The sequence below is a fragment of the Xenopus laevis genome, chromosome 5S (assembly GCF_017654675.1).
Source record: "Xenopus laevis strain J_2021 chromosome 5S, Xenopus_laevis_v10.1, whole genome shotgun sequence".
Taxonomy (NCBI): domain Eukaryota; kingdom Metazoa; phylum Chordata; class Amphibia; order Anura; family Pipidae; genus Xenopus; species Xenopus laevis.
Window position 1 is genome coordinate 1002501 of NC_054380.1, and position 24705 is coordinate 1027205.

The window sequence follows — 24705 nt, forward strand, 5'->3', positions numbered from 1 at the left end:
AGCCAGAGTTTTATGAGTTGTTAAAAAGATGCAAGCCTATTCTAACAGGATAAATATTTTTAACCATTTCACTTCTCGTTAATGAAGGCTCACAAATGAGCAACACTCCTCATTGAGGAAAACAAAAAGCTGTTGTCGACAAAGCGACAGCACACACACACAAAACAAAAAAAAAACAAAAAAACCGGTGTAAAAATAACTAATTGTACTGTGTTCCCGTACTTTGTGACGTCACTTTACAATGGGATGATATGATGTTGCTGCACCAATTATCTTGTATCCAACTTGCAGTATGTCCTCTAGCCCAGCTCAACCCTAATCAATGACGGCTAATTGTTCAGACAACGCAGCACTTGTCTACACAAGTCAACTTGTTATCACTGAAATTCCTTCTGGGCTGCAAAATCAATATGAAAGAAACAGGGGAGGAAAAACTTAATAAAAAGCAGGTGTTTTTCATGGGGAGAACTACCCGAATACAGGTTCTGGATCAGTTCTGATCGGTCCTCGCCATGAAAGAATTTTAAAAAAGGAAAAAAAAAAATCCTTAATGTCATGCAAACCTAAAGATGACCAAAGCTTTAAACAATGGAAGGAGATTTCACAGAAAATTTCTCATACAAAAAACGCATAATAAGAAAAAGGGCCACTAGGTGACTTTATAATTTACAAATTGGCATCATTTTGGTCAACAATAATCAAAGTGATGTTTTCCTGAACCAATTGGATGTTCAGCGGGAAGAGGGAAGTCAACGGCTTCACTTGACTTTTTAAAAACTAGTCGCACATTTCTTCAGGAATTTCGTGTGGATTAAGTATTCCAGGAACAGACATCTGCAGTTTGTGTTTCTCCTCTTGAGCTTGTCGAAGGGAAGATTCTCTTTCCTCCAGAAACAGGTCGGATGTGTCTTCACCGGCATATTCCTGAGCAGAAAAACAAAACAGTAACACGTCATTTCTTTAGGGAAATAATTACATTAGCAACGCTTGCTCTTACATTAAAGGTGAACTATCGTCAAAATGAAATACAAGATCCATCACACTGAAATAAGAAACTTTCTAAATACAATCAATTAAATATTCTGTACTGTTTCTGAAATAATCAAGTTTATCTTCACTATTCCTCTCTCAGTATCTGTTTCTCTTCATTCTGTCTTCATGCAGCAGTTGGGTGTCAGATATTCACTGACAGTTAGGGGCACATTTACTTAGCTCGGGTGAAGGATTAGAATAAAAAAATACTTCGAGTTTCGAAGGTTTTTTTTTTGGCTACTTCGACCATCGAATTGGCTACTTTGAACTTCGACTTTGAATCGAACGATTCAAACTAAAAATCGTTCGACTATTCAACCATTCGATTGTCAAAGTACTGTCTCTTTAAAAAAACTTTGACCAACTACTTCGCCACCTAAAACCTACCGATCACCAATATTAGTCTATGCGGAAGGTCCCCATAGGCTTTCTAGGCAATTTGTGATTGAAGGAAAATCGTTTGATCGATGAATTAAAATCCTTCGATCCGAAGGATTTAATCGTTAAACGATTTTTCTTACGATCGTTCGAACGAACAGATTGAGGTAAATCCTTCGAGTTCGAAGTTGAAGGATTTTACTTTGACGGTCGAATATCGAGGGTTAATTAACCCTCGATATTCGACCAATAGTAAATGTGCCCCTTAGATCCAATACATCTTATAGGGGGGCTCCTTTCCTAACAAATGAATTAGAGCTCACTCAAACAACTGATTTTAGTACAAACAAAATAACTGCGTCTTATACAAATTCTGCAAGTAGAGAGACATGATGTCTGGTGAGTTTAATTGATTGTATTTAGAAAGTTTCTAATTACAGTGTGCTGAAGCTTATATTACATTTTAATTTTCATGATAGTCCCTCTTTAATGTGTTGAAATATACACCACAGAAAAAAACATTGCTCCGCTTTTGACCTTAAAGCTAAAAGTTTACAAACAAAACAATTCTCAGTTAAGGGAGGGAAAAGAAGACAGGAGGACATACCTTAATCTGTACAAGGAAGTCCCTAAGATGTTCCTTAAATGCTGCAATGTCCTGGTTTAAACTGAAGAGGCCAGTCACAAAAAGTTTAACCTGCGCACTGTAAGAGAACGGGGAAACGAGTCACATATATTAACTACTTATACCCAGATTTTATATTCCTACAGATTTATTTTGATTTTACATTTTGCCCCACATTCATTAAGCCTCAATATTTTCTGCAATTTAGCAGACATTTATCTCGTTCAAACTGAATGTCTACTGCATATACAGGAGCCCACATAAAATATGCCATTTTCAAAGTAGAAAATAAAATCAGTTTTGGAAATATTAAAGTTTTTTGCAACCGATTATCTCTTCTTCATTACGGTCAATTATATGCTTAGACGGTAAAGATAAAACGCAAATTTCCTTGTTAAATTATTCATTTACTATTCCCTAGGGAAGACCAATTTGAGGGCCAGAACCAATCTGACCTTCCAAGGTGTTTTATGGCCTCAAGTGATCCAGATTTCTTTATAAACCATAATGAATGTAATAAGCCAACTATAAATTCGTATCATATTATATATATAGGCAACATCAGACTTTAGTAGCAACGATTGTGAGATTTCCAGTGTTTTACCACTTTGCAATTTTGAGGTCAGAGGTCGCAGAATACTGTGGACGGCCCAAGATACATTTAAAGGTAATAGCCAGGACCCAGCCAGTTTACTTGTGGTCAGACCTAGACAGGGTTCAAGGAAATTGGGGATGCACCAAATCCACTATTTTGGATTCGGCCGAACCACAGAATCCTTTGCGAAAGATATGTCCGAATACCGAACCCTAATTTGCATATGCAAATTATGGGTGGGATGGGGAAACCATTTTTTACTTCCTTCTTTTGTGACAAAAGTTACAAGATTTCCCTCCTTGCCCCTAATTTGCATATGCAAAGAACAATTCCGATTTGGTTCGGCCGGGCAGAAGGATTCGGTCGAATCCTGCTGAAAAAGGTTGAATCCTGAACAGAATCCTGGATTCGGTGCATCCCTAAGGAAATACCACTGAAGTCAATGGAAGGGAAATTCCTTTAATTTTGCTACCAGATGAGTATCACGCGGGCATCTAATGCTGGTTATGTCTGAGTGTGCAATTGTCCTTACTAGGGTGATATTGCTTCTTACCAAGTAATACTAGACATACCATATCAGCAACCTAAAAAAAACTTAACGTTGACCTTTATGATTAACATACTCACTCTTGTAAGTGGGGAAACGCAGACTTTAGAAGGTTAGCCACATATTCTTGAATAAACAGCTGGTTGTTAAGAGGACTAGCTTGATTCAAAGGCGTATTTATCTTTCCTTCTTCCACTAGATTGAACATGTATGCCAAAATGGATGCATGCATTGTTAAGCCTATAAAACAAAAATAGAAAGTGATCTGTGAACATTCATCTACATCTATTCTTCCCAGCAGAAAAAAAGGTGTTTTGTACTGCAAGGAATATTTTAAATTTTAAAAAACAAACATTATGTAGAGCTATTCTTGTGGAGTAAAATAATTATGCCAATGACACATTTAAAGTTAAAGGGATACTGTCATGGGAAAAAAAATTTTTTTCAAAATGAATCATTTAATAGTGCTGCTCCAGCAGAATTCTGCACTGAAATCCATTTCTCAAAAGAGCAAACAGGTTTTTTTATATTTAATTTTGAAATTTGACATGGGGCTAGATATATTGGCAATTTCCCAGCTGCCCCAAGTCATGTGATTTGTGCTCTGATAATCTTCAAATCACTCTTTACTGCTGTACTGCAAATTGGAGTGATATCACCCCCTCCCTTTCCCCACCCCAGCAGCCAAACAACAGAACAATGGGAAGATAACCAGATAGCAGCTCCCTAACACAAGATAACAGCTGCCTAGTAGATCTAAGAACAACACTCAATAGTAAAATCCCATGTCCCACTGAGACACATTCAGTTACATTGAGAAGGAAAAACAGCAGCCTGCCAGAAAGCATTTTTCTGTGCAGGCACAAGTCACATGACTTGGGGCAGCTGGGAAATTGACAATATGTCTAGCCCCATGTCAGATTTCAAAATTGAATATAAAACAATCTGTTTGCTCTCGGAGAAATGGATTTCAGTGCAGAATTCTGCTGGAGCAGCGCTATTAACTGATTAATTTTGGAAAAAACATGTTTTCCGATGACAGGATCCCTTTAAGGAAGAATCCTAGCATTTGGATACTTTTTCCACCAACTGTACAATGTTTCTTCAGTGAGACCAAAACCAATTTGCAGCCACTCAGAAGATGAAGGGAACAGTCCCAGTTTGTATATAAATCTCCAACGTCTATGATAAGTGTTAGGGGAGTCCCCAGTGACACTACAAGAAGGTGTAAATGAAACATACCAGCAGTATGTGATGTGTCTGTTACAACAGAGAATGTGTGCTGAAGAATGTCACAGAAATACGTTTGGTAGAAACTCTGCGCTGCAGCTTCCTCTTGGGCGACATTCTGCAACAAGGTGTATAGAATCTGTAGACCTGGAGAGAATCGAGAAACATCCTTTAATATCAAACTAAAGTTCTCTCTCTTTATATACCTCCCACTCATTTTGGAATTACCCTGCTGGGTTATCAATTGCTCTTCATTCTTTTGAAGCAAGACCAACAATAATGTAGAAAGGTATAAAAGTGAACGTTGATACAATTAACAAGAGTCACAGAACTATAATGGAGAGGCATCAGCAAACAAAGTTCATTTGATGTGACACTTTATTTTTATACTGTACTGAATGTGATAAATGTAACTACTAGAGCTAGCGAGGTTCACTAGCATTATATGCACCTTTCATATCCTTTGTGCTCTTTAGGAAACATTAAAACATCCTCATTTATACATCTTCCAACTTGCAGGGTAAGTGCCCCTTTATCTAGATCTTAAATGCCAATTATAACCTTGCTGATAATAAATTGATTGTATGCAGGACCCACTTATACCTTACCTGTATCTGCAACATTTCTCATTGTGTGTTTGAAGGCCCAAATAATAGAATCCAACACTAGTTTAAACTGAGCTGGAGGGATAGCCAAAAATGCAGGAAAGCAGTGGGAATTCACAGCTTGAAGAAGCAAGAAAAAGTGTGTCCTGTGCTCTGGATACTCTTCAAAGTCCTAGATAAGGGGAGATAAAATTATAGCCCACTCCTTCCACAACAATTCTATACAGCATTCTGGATAACAGGTCCCATACCTGTATCTTAGTTTGGGTCAAGTAGAAGGCACTGTTTTATTATTACACAGAAAAGATCATTTTTACATTTTTTTGATTATAATGGAGTCTATAGAGGACAGCCCTTTAGTAATTCGGAGCTTTCTGGATAACGGGTTTCCATATAACAGATCCCACATTAAAGGAATGCCATTACATACATATAGATAAACAACTTCAATGTAATAAGACCAAATAAAATGATTAGGAATACAGTAAATACCTTGTTAATCATATTCAACGTGCATTCAAATACAGCATCAAATATTTGAGGTATTTCGGCTGTAATATGCACCCCCAGCTTGTTTACAATCGTAGCCATTGTGCTGAGTACTTCAGGCTCTCGGGCAGCCGGTACATTTCTCTGGTAATCAATAAGAACGGCGTCCAATAAGGGAGGAACAAAGTTTTCAGCAACCTGCCAAAGAAATCAATAGAAGAATTAAATCAGGGAAAGAAAACGCTAGAAAGTGTTAAAAGCAGTTTCATAAGAGAACAGGAGTATAAATATATGCTGTGAATTGTCATTTGCTGGGACTGTATGAATAAATTAAACTGAATTTCAACATAACTGCTGACATCCTACAGAATTCTAAGGCACTTTAAACTCACTCTCTGGCTTCAGTCCTTTGTACAGAAATACATGCAAGTTTAAAAAGTGAGGGGTACAGACAGTCTAAGGGGCAGATTTATTAAGGGTCAAATCCAAATTATTTTTTTTTAAGGTTCGAATTGATCCCTGGGCGTCTCCCATTGACATATACATGAACTCCGCAGGTCTTAGGTGGTGAATAGTTGAATTCTTAAAGGGCCAGAGTATGATAAATCTCAAAATTTGAATTCAAACTCAAATAGAGTTTTAATGATTCACAATTAAAACCTTAAAAAAAATCGAATTTGAATTTTCAATTTGGTTGGGGATTTAGCCAACAAGTGACCTTTAAAGGAACAGTTCTGTATAAAAATAAAAACTGGGTAAATAGATAGGCTGTGCAAAATAAAAAATGTATCTAATATAGTTAGATGTACAAAGGCTATATAAAAATGTAATGTATAAAGGCTGGAGTGAGTGGATGTGTAACATAATAACCAGAACACTACTTCCTGCTTTTCAGCTCTCTAACTCCGAGTTAGTCAGTGACTATAAGGGAGCCCACATGGGACATAACTGGTCAGTGAGTTTGTAATTGATTCTCAGCCTTCAGCTCAGATTCAAAAGCAACCGTTATGTCCCCCCCCCCTCAAGTCTCTGATTGGTTACTGCCTGGTAACCAATCAGTGTAAACCAAGAGTGAAAAGCAGGAAGTAGTGTTCTGGCTATTATGTTACACATCCAGTCACTCCAGTCTTTATACATTACATTTTTGCCCAACTAATTATATATTAGATACATATTTTATTTTGCACAGCCTGTCTATTTAAACACTTTTTATATTAATCAATTCCTTTAAAATGTAAAACACTTGAAAAATTCCTGAAAGCCAAACAATAACAATGTTATATTTTATAGCTTCATATTATCATTCGATAAATACAAAAGGTAAAGAAACACGGGAAAAATACATGTTAATGGCTCTTTAATGAACTAACTAAATGTCTTAATTGCAGGCACTTATTCACTATACTCACCATCTGTGGGTCACTGGACCTGCTCACCCAGCCAGAAATCAATTTTAGAGTTTCCCTTTTGACAGTCCTCATACTTCTGATGAGTGGTTGTTTAGTGACCATCTCACCTATAACCATAAACAGAATTACTCAACTTGCCATTCCGAGAAGCACATCTGTTTCTGGCTTATAGGTCCTACTCAAATCATGACATTTCATGTCTGTTTCTAACAAATAGTTATTTCTTGCTGCTGTATTATAAGAGCAAGTCAGTAGATTTACAGAAATGGGTCACCTATTTTGGCTATACAAGGCTACAATAATAAGGGATAAAAGAAATAGGAGATCTACAAGAACATACAAATATAAGTATTTTTTTCTTTAACTCTGCTGATAGCTGTTTATGTCAGTTATGTCTAGCTACTTCCATGACAGGGACCCACAATCTTATTCAAAAAATACTTGAAGGCCAAATTATAATAAAATGGAGCCCATAGAGCTACGAGTCTCCAGGTGGAAAACCCTGGGTTGTGTTGCAGAGACAGCTCAACTACTGACTATCACATTCTATTCAGACATTGATTCTTAGTTCACTTTAGTTAAAAAGGAAGAAACAGAAGAGAAGGAGATGAGTACGAGCAGTTTCAGAAAATATGGAAGCAAAGCAAATTGTAATGAATAAAAAGTGTGGGGGATAAAGACTTGGAATGAGAAATGCTTGTAGGTGTTGTAAAACACAAATCCAGCACATTAATCCAACTGCTGCAAAACAAAGTGGTGGATGAAATTAAAAGAAATGGTAATTACCATTTGCCTGTATAGCCGCAGAAATGTTTTCACTTAGGCACTTGTACACGTTTAACATATCCAGGTAAATTCTTCCCAACTGGATAACAAAAGGATGACCAACCGCTTTACACGCTCTTACATTTGTTTTCAAAATGCTGCCAAGCTGTTTTACAGTTTCTGGGTCTTTCAATATATCAACATTCTGTGAAGGAATAAAAATGGTTAAAAGCTACATGCAAAACCATTGTAGAGAGAAAAGTATCTTGTATTCCTGTACAGACACTTCCCTGTCCTAATGTCACATTGTTGAATATAAATGGATTGAAATGATTTCAATGACTAGCACTTGTTTGCCTATTGCACAGACAACACCCCCTGCATAAAGAACTTCTGCAACTAAAAGTGACCAGGGGGTAAAGGGTTTGTATAATGGCAATATTATTTCCTACCTTACAACACCAAACACATTTTCAAAACTCCCATGAACTAGAAATTCAACTGGAAATTTAATATTAAAATAGTTTTTTTTTTTTTTTTTTTTTTTAAACTCGGGTGAATAGGATCAACCTGAAAACGCGAATCAAGTTTTTTTCGGAACAGGAAGGCTGCAAACAACTCTAAATTGATCCCTGGACTTATCCCATTAAACAATTCGACAGGTTTAAGATGGAGAATAGTTGAATTTGAGTTCTTAAAAGGGCCAGTATATGATAATTCTGAATAATCAAATTAGAATTTTTTGAAAATCTCGAATGTAATTTGAACAACAATTTGAATTTTCAATTCGACCCTTGATAAATCTGCCCATGTGTAGATTTAATTTCCCTGTTTAGATTAAGAAATAAAACCTTTTTATTTTGTCAATTAAATAGGCAAGAAGTATGTTCAGCACAAGCTGAACTCATGTTTGGCAAACAACCTGAAAAATGCCCACTTGTGCCCATTGAGCAGACAGACGTGTTGAATGTTCCTTGGTTTATTCGCAACCTTATGCCCGCCATAAAATAGCATAAAGGCTTTGCAACTATATCTGCTGAGCACAAATTAACAACTTGGTGAGTTTTGTGACAAAAGATGGAAAGGGAACAATTACCATTATCTGGAATGGAAAGATTTTTGTAAGTGGATGTGGCGCATAAGATCAGACAAGTACATGGAAGTTACATGGTTAAAAGTATCACTTGCCTGTCCCAGATTTGCAAAACCAAGGGTAATAATTAAATGTTGATCCTCCCTTTACTTCTACAACAGCCTTTTGCCTTCTGGGAAGGATTTCTAGTAGATGCTGAAACATTGCTGTTTGCAGGATTTGCTTCCGTTATAGAAGCATTTGTCAGGCTGGCCTGACCCACTCATTAGAAATGTATTAATCTCAAACAGATTATGAATTTACATAGCAGCAACACTTTATGGCAATCATCTATGCAGGGGAGCCATAATTGCTTCACATTCATATAAGTTAATTAACTGGCAGCACATGCAGCTCTTACCTTTGTGGCTTGCTGAATGATACTGTCCCACACTTGATTTGGTAGTAACATATACTTTTCTATTAAATGCTCTTGTACAGTTTGGTCCGTCTGAGCCCCAATCATGTACCCAACTGCTTCATAGAATGTGTGAACCTGAAATAAAGATCATAAAAGCTGCAGATGTTTGTCATATAAAGTTTGCGTTTGATCTACACCACTTTTGCCAACTTTTAAGACATCAGCATCACCATTTGGGCCAGAAGTAAAATGGCAGCTTGCAGACTTGCAATATTCCCGAATAGGACATATTCTTACAGTCATATGTAAAAGTTTGGGAACCCCTCTTAATTCTTTGGAGTTTTGTTTATCATTGGCTGAGCTTTCAAAGTAGCAAATTCATTTTAATATATAACATGCCTTATGGAAACAGTAGTATTTCAGCAGTGACATCAAGTTTATTGGATTAACAGAAAATATGCATCATAAAATTAGACAGGTGCATAAATTTGGGCACCCCAACAGAGATATCAATACTTAGTTACAAATGTAACAGTCTCTAGACGCCTCCTATAGCCTTTGATGAGTGTCTGGATTCTGGATGTGGCTATTTCTGACCATTGGTCCATACAAAATCTCTCCAGTTCAGTTAAATTTGATGGCTGCCGAGCATGGACAGTCTGCTTCAAATCATGCCATAGATTTGTAAACTATAATTTGAACTCATATTGTTTTGTTTTCTCTTTTTATTTTAGCCTTTGTATAGCCTAGTTACATTGTTACTCAAAGTTTTATAATATTCAAAATCTAAAAAACAAAACTGTGACTGATGCTTGAAGAACATCCTGAAGAATTTGTTGATATTGGGTTGAATTCATCCGACTCTGGAGTTTAACAAGGGCCCCAGTAATCCCTGAACTAGCCACACAGGCCCTGAACTAGCCCCACAGCCCCACAGCATGATGGGACCTCCACCAAATGTGACTGTAGGTAGCAGGTGCTTTTCTTCCGCCATGCAAAGCGCTTTTTGTTATGACCAAATAAGTCAATTTGTGTCTCATCAGTCCAAAGCTCTTTGTTCCAAAATGACTGTCTTGTGTAAATGATCTTTTCCATACAACAAGCGAGTGTGTTTGTGTGAGTGCAGAAAGGGCTTCTCATCCCCCTGCCATACACATGTTCTTTGTGCAAATTGTGCTGAATTGTAGAACGATGTACAGATACACCTGCATCTGCAGCAAGATGTTCTTGCAGGTCTTTGGAGATGATCTTTGGCTTGTCTTTAACATTCTCACAATCCTCTGCATATGCCGCTCCTTTTCTTGGCCTGTCAGACCTGGGTTTTACAGCAACTGTGCCTGTGGCCTTCCATTTTCTGACTACATTCCTTACAGTTGAAACTGACAGTTTAAACCTCTGAGATAGCTTTTTGTAGCCTTCCCCTAAACCATGATATGGAACAATCTTTGTTTTCAGATCTTTTGAGGATCCCATGCTGTCACTCTTCAGAGGAGAGTCAAACAGAAGCACAACTTGCAATTGGTCACCTTAAATAACTTCTCATGATTGGACACCTGCCTATGAAGTTCAAGGCTTAATGAGCTAATCCAACCAATTTGGCGTTGCCAGTAACCAGTATTGAGCAGTTACATGCATTCAAATTAGTAAAATTGCAAAGGTACCCAAATTTTTGCTTCCCGTTTTTCACATTTGAGTTAATTTCATACAACTGAATACTGCTTCACTAAAAATCTTTGTTCAGTATTGTTCAATTAAAGACATACCACTTATCTTTTTTTGTTTAAATTGGAGTAATAATGTTATGTAGCATAATGTCTCAATACAGGTCAAAATACAAGTCAAATTTATATAAAGAACATACACTAAACCCAAACCATATCCTATAACATCCCGTCCCATTATATCCTGTGTCTCTAGACCAACTTTAAGTTTATTTTTAGAATTATGTGGATCAGAAAATTGAAGGGAATTAGCCCCTTTTAACAACTGCCATGAAAACAAAAGTTACAATGCAAAATTAAAACTGCAGATTCCAAAGAAGGAAAGACTACCTGTTGTGGTTGAAGATCACATATAATGGTATTGATATTGTTCAAGATCTCATCAATGAAAGGCATTACTTCTCCAACCTGCACTTGAACAAAATGTCTACGGCACTTCTGTGCAATCTTAATGAAAGTATCACATGCCATATCTTGAACACCGTCGTGGGTTTCTGGAAAGAAAGATTGCATGAGATCAGTCGGTAGGGGTGGTTTAGAGATACATTTGCATACTCTGAAATGTTCCTTTAGCAAATTCTGGATAATACTTACCATGCATAAATTCAAATAACTTGTTTACAACAGTCTTTAAAAATTTCCAATGAGCTCTCAGAAATCTGGGGTATTGGCCCACAATGTACATTATGTTTGATGCAATGATGGCTTTATTATCCTTGCCACGCTTCTGCTCACACAGACCAAGGAGATCCTATAATTAAATTGTTAAAATTACTTGTTACAATGAAAATGTAGAAACCACACATCATGCTTAGACTTTTATTTTAAAATTCCCTAAAATTACTCTAAACAGCCACCACAATAACTTACCTTTCTCCCTGCATTCTATTTCAAGTAGATTCTTTGTCACATGTCACAAGAGTCTCACTTGCACCTTTCTCAGATACTTCCTACCGTGAAGCTCTGCCCCCTTTGCTTTTCTGATCCTTCATACTAGGAGAGTTGCCTATTGGGCATGCCTGATTGATATTCATTGAAGAGGCAGACAACATGCCCAGTAGGCAGCTCACTGAGGTCTTCATTGTTGTAGAGTAGGAAAGCTTTGAACATTCCTCTACATAACATTTCTGGCTAATTAAAGGGATACTGTCATGGAATTTCTTTTTTTCCCAAAACACATCATTTAATAGTTCTGCTCCAGCAGAATTCTGCACTGAAATTAATTTCTCAAAAGAGCAAACAGATTTTTTTTATATTTAATTTTAAAGGAGAAGGAAAGGCAAAAATCAGGGAGGAAGATGCCTGCATAATGTGTGACGTCCCCGGAGTTCCACGCTGCAGTCTACGCAGAGCCGTCTTGCTTCTAGATGACACCAGGGAGGCAACTTACAAAACGTTCAGTAAGTTGTAAGACCACCAGAATTATGATAGAAGGCTATTTATGTTTTGCCTTCTCATTTAAAATCTGACATGGGGCTAGTCAGTTTCCCAGCTGCCCCCAGTCATGTGACTTGTACTCTGATAAACCTCAGTCACTCTTTACTGCAAGGTAGCAGCTCCCTAACACAAGATAACAGCTGCCTGGTAGATCTAACAACAGCACTCAATAGTAAAATCCAGGTCCCACTGAGACTCCTTCAGTTACATTGAGTAGGAGAAACAACAGCCTGCCAGAAAGCAGTTCCATCCTAAAGTGCTGGCTCTTTCTGAAAGCACATGACCAGGCAAAATGACCTGAGATGCACCTACACACCAATATTACAACTAAATACACTTGCTGGTTCAGGAATTACATTTTATATTGAATATTGAGTGAATTATTTGCTGTATAAACAGTGTAATTTAGAAATGAAAACTGCACCATAAAAATCGTGTGACAGAATCCCTTCAACTATATTAAAGTATTTATTTTATTTTGCATAGCCTATAACCCAGTTTAATTTTTTCCCTGAACTGTTCCTTTAAGGTTAACAGTTAAGAGTTGACCCTTACTTTTATGACGGTAACAAGAAATCTCTTTTCATCTTCCTCATGCATAGCTCCACTTATTGATCCAATTGCCCAACACAATGTATTTAGGTTTTTCCAGGACCACTCAGTGCCATTAACTTGGTTATGGAGTTTTTCAGTCATAATTCGCTCTGTATCTGCGTAATCCAGGTGAGTGAGGTATACTGAAAAGACACAGATTTATAATAAGATGGCTTGAATAAAATCTTTCAGTCAGAGCTGAAAAAAGCACCAATAAGGGTAATAAAATAAAGAACATAGCAAAAAATAATAAATAAATACAGCACAAGACAGGAGCATTTTAACCTGCACCATATCAGATAAGGCATGTGTATCCCAAGCTTGGAGTAGAGCCATTTTCCTTGAAGTGGACATTTTCTTAATATACCAAACATTTACAAACAAATATCTAAAAATTATAAAAAAATGTGATATACAAAGATGACTCATGGGCAGGCTCTGGGAACAACAAGTATGGCTACATTAATGTTGTACATTAGCTTTCCTTTTTGAAAAAGCTGGTGTTAGTTCCCAGACCACACTTTCCTATGCATATATAAGGGATACTGTTTTGCAGGAATATGATTAGAAACTCTATTATACACACACACCATGTATTGTAAGCTGTCATATTTGGAATTCATAGTTCTGTACCTGTGTGTACAAGCAATATATATATATATATATATATATATATATATATATATATATATATATATATATATATATATATATATATATATATAATATAACAAACAAGGGTAAGTTGAGCACAACTTTCCCTTGTTTGTTATAGTTATACAGGAGCAGTGACCAGCTCCATGTTGTAGCTCCCACCCTTCCCAGCTATAGTCAGGTGATCCCACTGGTGTCTAATAAAAGGGCAGCCAAGTATGGAGGTTTACTTTGAAAGCAGCAAGTTAAGTTGCAGGTAATACCTAGTCCCTTTGTAAAATGTATAATGAAGCAATAGAATTCTTAATGAATCAGATAAAATTGAGCATAGGACTGGCCAGATATGGGATGACTTTGACGTAGTTGGCCAGCTTAAATATATTGCAATATATGGACAAACAATCCCTGTTTTGTTTAAAGGGTAAGGCATTTTTTAGTAGCAGTATGCACAAAATGTCGCTGTCTTAAATATATTGATAATGGGTTGAGTGCAGAGGACTCTTGTATTTGACTATATATATATATATATATATATATATATATATATATATATATATATATATATATATATATATATATATATATATATATATACATATACATATACATATACATATACATATACATATACATACACACACACACATGCATATCTATATGCGCACATATGCATGATTACAGTGTAAAACGGTGTTTCTGTGGTAAATCAATACAATCAAAAAGAAAGAGTAATGCATATTTACCCAAAGTTTCCCTCATGTTCTTGTACAAGTTGATAGAATCTGTGTCCTTCATAAATTCACGGACCACTTCACCCTGATCATTTTCCACTACTAGAACTTCCTCCGGCTTAGCCATACGACTCACCATCAACAATCGCACCTTGGAGGGGAAAAAAAAAAACCTTAAAGGAGAAGAAAAGCCAAACAACTAAACTACCTTCACTTTGTTCTCCATCAGGCCCCCTCCTGAAACGCAGCAGTAAAAACGCTTATATCAGTGCTGAATCTGTGCACAAGCGTTCGTAAGTTTCACCCCCTTAAATTGGCGCATCACTTCGGTCTTGCGCTCAGTCGTTAATGCGCATGCGCCACCTTCATGACTCACATCGTGACAACATCATTTACATGTATTGAGTACACTGGGTTAGACAGATGAAAAAAAAATACAGGACATAGTCAAAAAAAAATGTGTCTTTTGCTTTATGCCTTAGTACAGACCTCAGTCAGACAGACCCGATCCTTTGCTGCCTTTTGTAAGCTCAGCTCCTGCGCTCGCTCACTGACAGAGTGTAAGTTAAAACCAGAGCGAGCGCAGGAGCTTCAAAGCTTCCCATAGTTTCCTGGAAAAGGGGAAACTGCATCGGCTATTGGAGCTCTGATTAATGAGACGGGGGCAGAGAGGTCAGCGATGATGCACGGCTGTGTCACGTGACCGTCATCGCTGCACAAGGGAGAGAAAACACTTGTGCGCATACGTAGGGCACGGATGAAAGCTAATGCGTGTGCCCTAATTATACGGGTTTCATACAGAGACAAAGGTAATCTTTTTCATACAGGTCTATACTTTTACAAAAATCAATTCAAGCAAAAAGATTTCATGAAAAAGTAATGAGGGAATGCTTGCTGATAACTATCTATTATACAATACATTGTCAACGCTTAGAGCTTACGTTTTTTTTTGGCTTTCTTTCTTCTTTAAGAGCTCCCAACTTTATATGCTAAATATTTTAATTAAGTTACAGTGTTTCTCTGGACAAACTGTTACAGCATTTAAAAGCAGATTTTAGAATTTCTTCTTTAAGTTTCCTAACATGGGTCATTACATTTGTGTAGTGGGGATCAAGCCCAAAGACAAAACCTTGGTGTAAGCACTTTTTGTTTTCATGTATTATAAATACGGACTTAACAAAAAGGTACCAGTGTGCATAAAAACATTTAGTCTCCGTTTACTGCATTAAAAAGTCAGTATATCTCACGCACACACACACGTGACAGAACCCCCTGCATAAGTTGTATACATTGCTCTATTGGAATTATCTAATGATATATGGAGGGAGAGGGGAGAATCCAGTCCTTTCCTATATGCTTTCCTTTGTTTGATAAGCTGCAAACGTTAATCAGCCCACGATGCAAAAAACCAACCAGATCCAGACCATTCATGTAACAAGTTTCACAGAGAAATAACACTGTAAAATACAACCGAAATGTTTACCTTTGATAAAACAGGCAAATACAATTGCCTTCTAGGAGGAACATCAAAATGCTGGCTACCAGAAAGTAGTGGGGACGCGGATGTTGAAAATGGACTCTCCCTGTAGAGCTCTGCTGCTAGATGGTTCCAGTATTCAAGGCAGATTTTGAAGATTTCTGTCTCTTCCACTTCAGAAACAAGCAACATGTAGTGCAGAGCCTAGTTATATGAAAATAGGAAATAAATAACTAAATAAAATTATGCATGAACACAAATTAAATAGAAGAGGTGCTGGGTTCAATTTACCCCTAGCAACCAGACATCTGTTTAAATGAGAGACTGGAATATGACTAAAAGAGCACCTGAATAGAAAGATACACAGCCTTTCAGCAATGGGGTCCTGAGTTCAATACTAGCCAGGGCACCATCAGAGAGACCTTCGACTATAGGCTCCACTGGGGCAGAGACTGATATGAATAATATATTTCCTCAGTAAAGCGCTGTGTAAATGTGTCAGTGCTCTATAAATATTGTGAAATAAATAATAAAGAGTAACAATAAAAATATATCCTCAGAAATATCCTTTGGTTGCTGGTGTCAGTGTGCCCCATTTGAAAGGCAGTATTTTTTAGTATCCTTCCAATGTATACTATATTGTAATGCCTAGGTAGCTAAAACAATTTGTAATGGGTGAGATACATGGCTATATAGCTAATCTTGATTATGTATAATCCTTGCCATACTACAACATGCATTTTTACCAACCTCCATTAGAGTCTCTCTCAGGTTGAGTCTTTTTTCTATAAGCTGCCCATGCTCTTTAAGAAAGGTACAAAGAAACAAGCTGAGGTTCTGAATGAAATTCTGCTCATCGTCTTTCCCATTTGAATAAGCAAGACGGATATTTGTATTCAAAGGCAGCATCTAAAAGATGAATAGAAAAAATGTGTACATAATAAATAATATATGTAATATACATCTTATTAATATGCTGACTGGTTCATAATGCTCAATGCTTTCATTTGTTTGTTCTGATGTCTAATTCAGGGCAAGGCTGAAAGCAAATTGTTTTTATACAAGTCATGGAGTCTAAGAGGACATTTAATATCCTGACAAATTTACAGTGGGGTTACATTTAGTTTTTATTATACTCTAGTTTTGATGACTAATAAAACAAAATGAAAATAACTTGACATCATTAAGGACTGTTTATAAGGATATACATCATAATAGTGATATAATGTTACATTATAGATTAAAATGGACACCATGCAGACAGCTTAAACGTAATGAAGACTTACCTGTTTCAGCTGCATCATGGTCAGTGTAAAAAGAGTTACAAACTGCTCCTCATACTGGCTCACACTAACTCCAGCTATCTCAGTGAGGCACTTCAAAGAGACATTTCGGAACATGGGAACATTTAAAAACTGCAAAGCATAATCTGGTTTTAGTAATGAGAAAAAAAATCCACGCAAGATATCCACATATAACATGTCCTTAACTGTACCTTATATACAAGTGTGCTGATGAGCTTGGTTTCAAAGATATATCCTAGAGGGATCCAGTTAAGAAATCGAAGCAGTGTTTCCAGAGTAGCATGAACGAGTTGAGCATTTTGTGAATTTTCCTAAAACAATTTTAAAATATTAGATTAGCATAGAATAGCACAAGAATACGGTTGCTAAAAATTCAGTTTGAAGAGTTATTATTATTATTATAATATACCTATATGTATATTATTAAGAAAAGCATACACAACGGAGATATTAGGGTTTATTTATGCACAGTTCTGGGGCATCAAATTTACCTGCAGTCAGTTATGTTAAAAGTCCTATTCATCAGTGGTATGTGTGTCAACATTCTTGTACTAGAAATAATGTGCTGCTAAACATATCATCAACTAAAGCACAACTACATCAACTGATTTCAGAGCATTCCTCCTGGTGTCCATAAATACACTGAAACCATGGGAAGAATGATGTGGGTAAAAAAACATGGCAATTGTGTTTGAAATTGGCGTCAGCTATAAATCACCCCTACTTATTCTTAAATATAGAAACCTCATTTGGAAGCTGCAAGCACTACAAAACTGTATTTGATGAAATATTTTTGGTTGTGGCAAGAAATTCACACAACGGCTACAAGAGCAGCAATTGCCGAACTTACCATCACAAACTGACACAGCTGAAATATCTGGGAGAACTCATTGCACATACTGTAAATGGAAAGTAGCATTCAGTTAGATATCAGTAAAGGACAGAACACACACATTTTATACTGTTTATCTATCCATATATCTCTATCTATATAGATAAATATAACTAGAACAGGGCTATATTGATCTCAGGTAAGACCAGGGTTATGAATGATAAACAACCGTTACATAATGCTATGTAAAAACAGAGGACACATCACGAGCAGATAAAAAGCAAGAGTTCATGCATAATAAACAAACCTGTCTTTCAGGTGTTTGGCTTTTACTTGTGTAATCTGACCAGTGGAAAAATCAAAAACTTCCTCACTCAACAGCTTCAGAATAACCATGTTGTTTTGACAGAGGCTCTCGCTGGTTCTGCTTGCTCCCACAATATCGCTGATAAATGTGGGCCAATGTTTAGGCCATTCCTGTTTTAATATCTACAAATGAGAAGACAGATGAACATATACATTTCTGAATGACCATTACATGATGTCCCTGAATGAAGTCTAGCCCATGTTGAGTGCTCATAACATGACTTACAGAAACTTGTGTTATAAACCCCTAAATAGGATTTCCCCTTGAAGTCTCTTGACTAGTATAAAAAGCACTATGCCTATGGTCTTATGTATTTCTAGGTTAGCAATAGTTATCTTTGTAACATCCCATGCATCACCTTGAGGAAAAGTCATTTCAATCATTTTCATTTATATTGTGTTTTCTGCAGAAATGATAGCCTATTATCTTAAATTTTGATTAAAGGGCAAGCTTTATTCTGTGCTTAGCGGTCAGAAGTTAATGGGATAACAATAATCTGGACAGTTTAATAATCCAGTTGGTAATTGAGCAGGACACACACACACACAGTCTGCTAGTTTAGATCTTTTGTCCCAACTAAGACAATATTGTTTGAAACGGTTGTTTTATTTGGTGGATAAAACATTTAACATTGTTTCAGGATAAGCTTGGTCCTATGATAAAAAGATCTTTTAAAGAAGAAGGAAAGCTTGCCAATAGATTAGCCACAACAGTGCAAGCTAAAACAACATTTTTATTTTTTTAGAATGCTTTACCATACCTGAGCATACAGCTCTAGACATGGTCTCTGTTTGTTTAGGATAGCAGCTGCCATATTAGCTCAGTGTGACATCACTTCCTGCCCGAGTCTCTCCCTGCTCACTCATAGCTCTGGGCTCAGATTACAGCAGCGAGGGAGAGGAGCAAACTGAGCATGCTCAAGCCCTAGCCCTGGAGGTTTAAGCTGAAAACAGTTAGTCTGATACAGAAGCCCATGAGTACACAATAGAAGGAAAGAAATGCGCTGTTTCTTCTGAGTAGCATTACTTTGAGTGAATTCATATAGACTTTACTTAGTTTTAACCTTTCCTTCTCATTTAAAAATATTAACATCTGTGGCCACCTTTATATGTCATTATACCTGTTCACAAAAGTTTCTCACAATTACCAACCTGAACGAGAATCATGTTCAGCTTTCCAATATACACTTTTTCTTTCTACAAAAAAAAAAAAAGTAAAATGTTTTTGAACCACAAGACAAAAATTCTCAAATTTATGATGTAAAATAATGTACTTGCCTCTACACATGTTGCATCTGAGGAAGTCTTGATGATTAGTCCCACAACGTACTTTTTGATTCCTAAAATTGCAAAAAAAAAAAGGGTATTTGCAAATACTAGATAATTATATACAAAATGTCATCACCATACAATGAGTACCAAAAAGTTGTGGCTTCTGATTTTGCAAGGAATACTAACAATTTAAATTAGAATAATTATAAAGTGCTCAAGGCAGAACTAAAGACATAGCAAATGTAGTTTGTATTAGAAGAAAGTTCTTCTCTACACAATTTGCATGTCTAGCAGCAGTCTTTTCCAATAATAAAGATAACCCTAATAAAGTCTACCTTCAAGGCAACCCTGGCTCCTTTCACTCCCACTCTGGGAGCAGATTTTAAAGGCATGTGTCGCCCACACAATCCATTGTGCCAGTTTACACATGCACATGTTGCTAAACCAAAAGAGGAGAATAAGTGGTAGTACACTCCCTTAAACCCATTATCTGTTTATTGCACGTAAGCGCATCAACAGTGTGGAAAAAAAAAGGTTTATGCTTTAGAACAATGATTTTGGTATGTCTTAGAGATACATCATTTCAAACACAGAGGTGCAGATTTACAAAATGCCAGAAATCCAAGTCCACAGCGACATCGGCAATTTTACAGGTATCGAGGACAATTTGCTAGCGAAAGACGGTCACTAGAGCAGTTACATGCCCTATTGCTATGCGACTTTTCGCTCAGGTGAAAGGTTTTTATTCTGCAAAATACACACCTTAGTGAATTTGCAGAGTGTTACCTCTTCATCTGAACCACAAGTCCATATATATATGTTCAAAAAAAAAAAAAAAACCACACTCTCAGGACTTACTCAAAGTGTAGAAAATAATATACGTTTATTTCAACGTTTCGGCTCAAGCCGTCATCAGGAAGTGAGATAGATATATCTATATCTATATATACCCTGTATATATAAGTCCAGTATGTCTCTCTCTCTCTTCCCTATGTAAATAGTTTCTGTACATTTAAATAGTTCTTTATTAAGGGGGGGAATAAAATTTACCATCACACTGATTCCGAGGAAGAATTTTCCATCTTGTTTTTATTACATTTTCCAAGATCTGCAGACCATAATACTGAAATTGGAGAAGAGAGATAGGTGAGCAGGTTATTCCACAACTGAATTTATCAAAAACAAAAATATGCTACCAAAACAATGTCACATCCAATCCACTCATTCAAACCTTGTCATCTACAACCTATTAACTAAGACATGTAATTTATCTACAATCCCATTCATTTTTCCATGCACATTTCACTCTTACAGATTATGCCAACCCCCCCCGTTGATCATGCTCACACCAGGGAAAAAGCATCAAATAAAATCTGTAGCAAAATGTGCTACTAGCAGGAGGAAAAGCAGTTGCATATGCCATTTGTTGTTTAAATGTTCAGATACTGTATTATGACTGTACTCTAACTTAAATAGATTCCAGTTTCTCTTAAAGGGGTTGTTCACCTTTAAATTAACTGTTAGTATGATGTAGAGAGGAATATTCTGAGACAATTTGCAATTGATTTTCATTTTTTATTATTTGTGGTTTTTGACTCATTTAGATTTTTATTCAACAGCTCTGCAGTTTGTAATTTCAGCCATCAGGTTGCAAATTCCCCTAGCAACCATGCACTGATTTGAATAAGAGACTGGAATATGAATAGGAGAGGTCTGAATAGAAAGATGAGGAATAAAAAGTAGCAATAAGAATTCATTTGTAGCCTTACAGAGAATTTATTTTTTAGATGGGGTCAGTGACCCCCTATTTCAAAGCTGGAAAGAATCAGAAGAAAACTGCAAATAATTCAAAAACTATAAAAGAATAAATAATGAAGACAATTGAAAAGTTGCTTAAAATTGGCAATTCTATAACATACTAAAAGTTAACTTAAGTTAAAACTTAAATGTGAACCAACCCTTTAAGGTAAAAATCTGCCAATGGCAGTAGTCTTCACTTTTGTGAAAATTTATGTGCAGTAAAGAAACAAATTATAACTAAATTCCAATTCCCATACCTCCCGACAGATAATTCCAAAATTTAAGAGGAACTTTTATGCTTTGTCAAAACACAACTTGCCACTGCAGTGGCTAAAGGTTTACCTTTCAGGTATTTTAACAGAAAGAACTTTCCAGTTGTGTTATGTAAATAGGTTTGATTTTTCCAAAGAAACAGCAATTTTATAAGAGATTTCTGGGTCAAAATTAGACCAAAAGGAAAAGAAAGAACACACACTTACATTAAAAGTGCTCTAATTAAAGATTTAGGGCTTTATCATGCTGTGTAAAAAGTGGAGTGAAGCATCAGAAGTGATGTTGCTCATAACAACCAATCAGATTTTTGCTTTATTTTAGAAGTGTTGAAATCTAATTGTGGATTGGTTGCTATAAGCAACATCACCGGTAATGACCTTATTCTCACATCCGCAGCCTATGGGGGAAAAAAAAAAAAAGTTTACTTACTACTGCTTCCACCCAAAGCTACGAAGGGCAGAGACAAACTGGCAGATGCAGGGAGATTTAGTCGCCCGGCAACAAATCTACTCTTCTTCGGGGCGACTAATCTCCCCGAACTGCCTTCCGCCACCTAGAATGTAAATCGCCGGCGGGATGGCAATCTGTGTGCTTTGTTTTCTGAAGGCGACTTTGGAAAACGAAGCGCACCAATTGCCATCCTGCAGGCGATTTACATTCTAGCTGGCGGAAGGCAATTCGGGGAGATTAGTCACCCCGAAGAAGAAGAGGACTGACTAATTTTGCTAAGGTCAGAGTGGTCCATACATCCTCTTCAGGAATTATTAAAGATGCTGAAAGTTTATAAAATTGCAAAGGTCGAATGTGATTTTTTTTCCACCCCCTCAATTGCTCTATTTATTTTATTTTATTTTTTATTTACCTAAAATGGACATTTAATGGAAAACTTTAACCCCCTACAATGAATATTTAAGAAAGTTTATATCACATTAAGCGACCTCGTGATGGTCTGTGTGCTGCCTCAGAGACCACCTGACCAGAAATACTGCAGCTCTAACTGTAACAGGAAGAGATCACCTGACCAGAAATACTGCAGCTCTAACTGTAACAGGAAGAGATCAGCTGACCAGAAATACTGCAGCTCTAACTGTACAGGAAGAGATCACCTGACCAGAAATACTGCAGCTCTTACTGTAACAGGAAGAGATCACCTGACCAGAAATACTGCAGATCTAACTGTAACAGGAAGAGATCAGCTGACCAGAAATACTGCAGCTCTAACTGTAACAGGAAGAGATCACCAGACCAGAAATACTGCAGCTCTAACTGTAACAGGAAGAGATCACCTGACCAGAAATACCGCAGCTCTAACTGTAACAGGAAGAGATCACCTGACCAGAAATACCGCAGCTCTAACTAACAGGAAGAAGTATGGAAGCAAAAGACACAACTTGGTCTGTTAATTGGCTCATGTGACCTAACATGTATAGTTTGTTTGTGTGCACCGTGAATCCTATGATCCCAGGGGGCAGCCATTAATTTTTAAAATGGCAATTTTCTATTTATTACCCCCCAATGGCACATACTACTAAAAAAAGTATATTATTATTAAAATGGTTTATTCACATGAAGTAGGGTCTTACATATGATCTGTAGAATGTTGGCAACTAGTGATGTGTGGCCAACCCGAAGCCTGCGGGACCTCCTAGTGCCCCACTTCTGCTGGAAGTGCTGCTTTTATATACATGTATGTCAGCATGCCCTGCCACCCTTACCTGACATCACAGTGGGATGGGACAGGTATATATATTGATTTCAAGAGTTTCAAGAGTCACTGACCCAACCTCTCAGAGCTGCTCTAGAGAGACTCTAGACGCTTTGATACTAGAAAAACGGTCAAAAAGAGAAAAGGGCTTTATTTCTGGTAAACTACGTGGAAACAACTGAACTAAAAAAAAAAAAAAAAAAAAAAAGCATTTTTGGTGGTGGATAACCCCTTTAAAGGGATTGCAGTTGCAGCTCACAGGTAATGACTGCTTCTGTGTATCCCTTTATAAGGCCAAATAGCATGCGTGTTCAGAACAGGTATGCCATGACTTAAAAAAATAAAATCATCAAATGTTGACTTCAAACCCTGCATGAAGAGAGAATAAAGACACATGCTCAGAGGGCAATTGTCAAAATCAACTTAGTAATTTCATAAACAGTTTTTTAATTGAAAGTTTTTAGAAACGTTTAAATCTCAGCGAGATGAGGCTTTTTTTTTTTTTTTTTTTAAATATTAATTCTCCTCAATAGTTCCCCTTTTAAGCCTGAAAACACAAGAAAAGACAGAAAAGCCTTTACTGTAGTGATATGTGACTTAATTCTTTGCATATATTATTGATTGAACAATGCAAAGGAAAACTGCAAAGAGCAGAGCAATTTTTTAAATTCTGATCACCCTGTCACTTGTAAAGCACCAATTGTCACTATAGATTTCCAGTGCATTGACTGATGCACCTCTTATAGGGAGGGCCTTTACAGACAAAAACAACATAAAACCTACACCAATATTGTTAAGAACCTATACTGAAGGTCAGAATTTTATCTTCATTCAATTATTATTTCAGTGCAACTTTCTTGCTTAATTTGGAACTTAACTAGACAAGAAAGAACAGAAGTGAAGCAGCAAGCAAGTGCTAATAAAATAAGTATAAGACAGGATGAAATAGTTTTGAATTCAAAGAAAACAGAGCAAAACTTCTATGTAACTACTACATTAAAGGGATACTGTCATGGGAAAAGAAAAATTTTTGTTCAAAATGAATCAGTTAATAGTGCTACTCCAGCAGAATTCTGCACTGAAATCCATTTCTCAAAAGAGCAAACAGATTTTTTTATATTCAATTTTGAAATCTGACATGGGGTCAGACATATTGTCAATTTCCCAGCTGCCCCCAGTCATGTGACTTGTGCTCTGATAAACTTCAGTCACTCTTTACTGCAAGTTGGAGTGATATCCCCCCCTTTCCCCCCCAGCAGCCAAACAACAGAACAATGTGAAGGTAACCAGATAGCAGCTCCCTAACACAAGATAACAGCTGCCTGGTAGATCTAAGAACAACACTCAATAGTAAAATCCAGGTCCCACTGA

General features: G+C 36.7%; 1 protein-coding gene across 1 annotated transcript in view; it reads right to left on the reverse strand.

Annotated features, from left to right (window-relative positions):
* The window catches only part of xpo1.S (exportin 1 S homeolog), a gene marked incomplete at its 5' end in the record, with an annotated part of 32875 nt that overhangs the window by 96 nt on the left and 8074 nt on the right, over positions 1-24705 (reverse strand). The window contains 22 exon segments of the mRNA NM_001090265.1: positions 1-924; positions 2018-2114; positions 3258-3417; positions 4420-4554; positions 5016-5184; positions 5505-5699; positions 6911-7017; positions 7697-7880; positions 9169-9303; positions 11220-11383; positions 11484-11640; positions 12882-13063; positions 14318-14456; positions 15789-15986; positions 16533-16691; positions 17069-17197; positions 17278-17397; positions 17937-17985; positions 18226-18407; positions 19437-19481; positions 19563-19624; positions 20607-20679. The exon segment at positions 1-924 is cut by the window's left edge and continues 96 nt beyond it. Of these exon segments, the coding sequence (NP_001083734.1) occupies positions 778-924; positions 2018-2114; positions 3258-3417; positions 4420-4554; positions 5016-5184; positions 5505-5699; positions 6911-7017; positions 7697-7880; positions 9169-9303; positions 11220-11383; positions 11484-11640; positions 12882-13063; positions 14318-14456; positions 15789-15986; positions 16533-16691; positions 17069-17197; positions 17278-17397; positions 17937-17985; positions 18226-18407; positions 19437-19481; positions 19563-19624; positions 20607-20679 (2988 nt within the window). The 3' untranslated portion in view covers positions 1-777.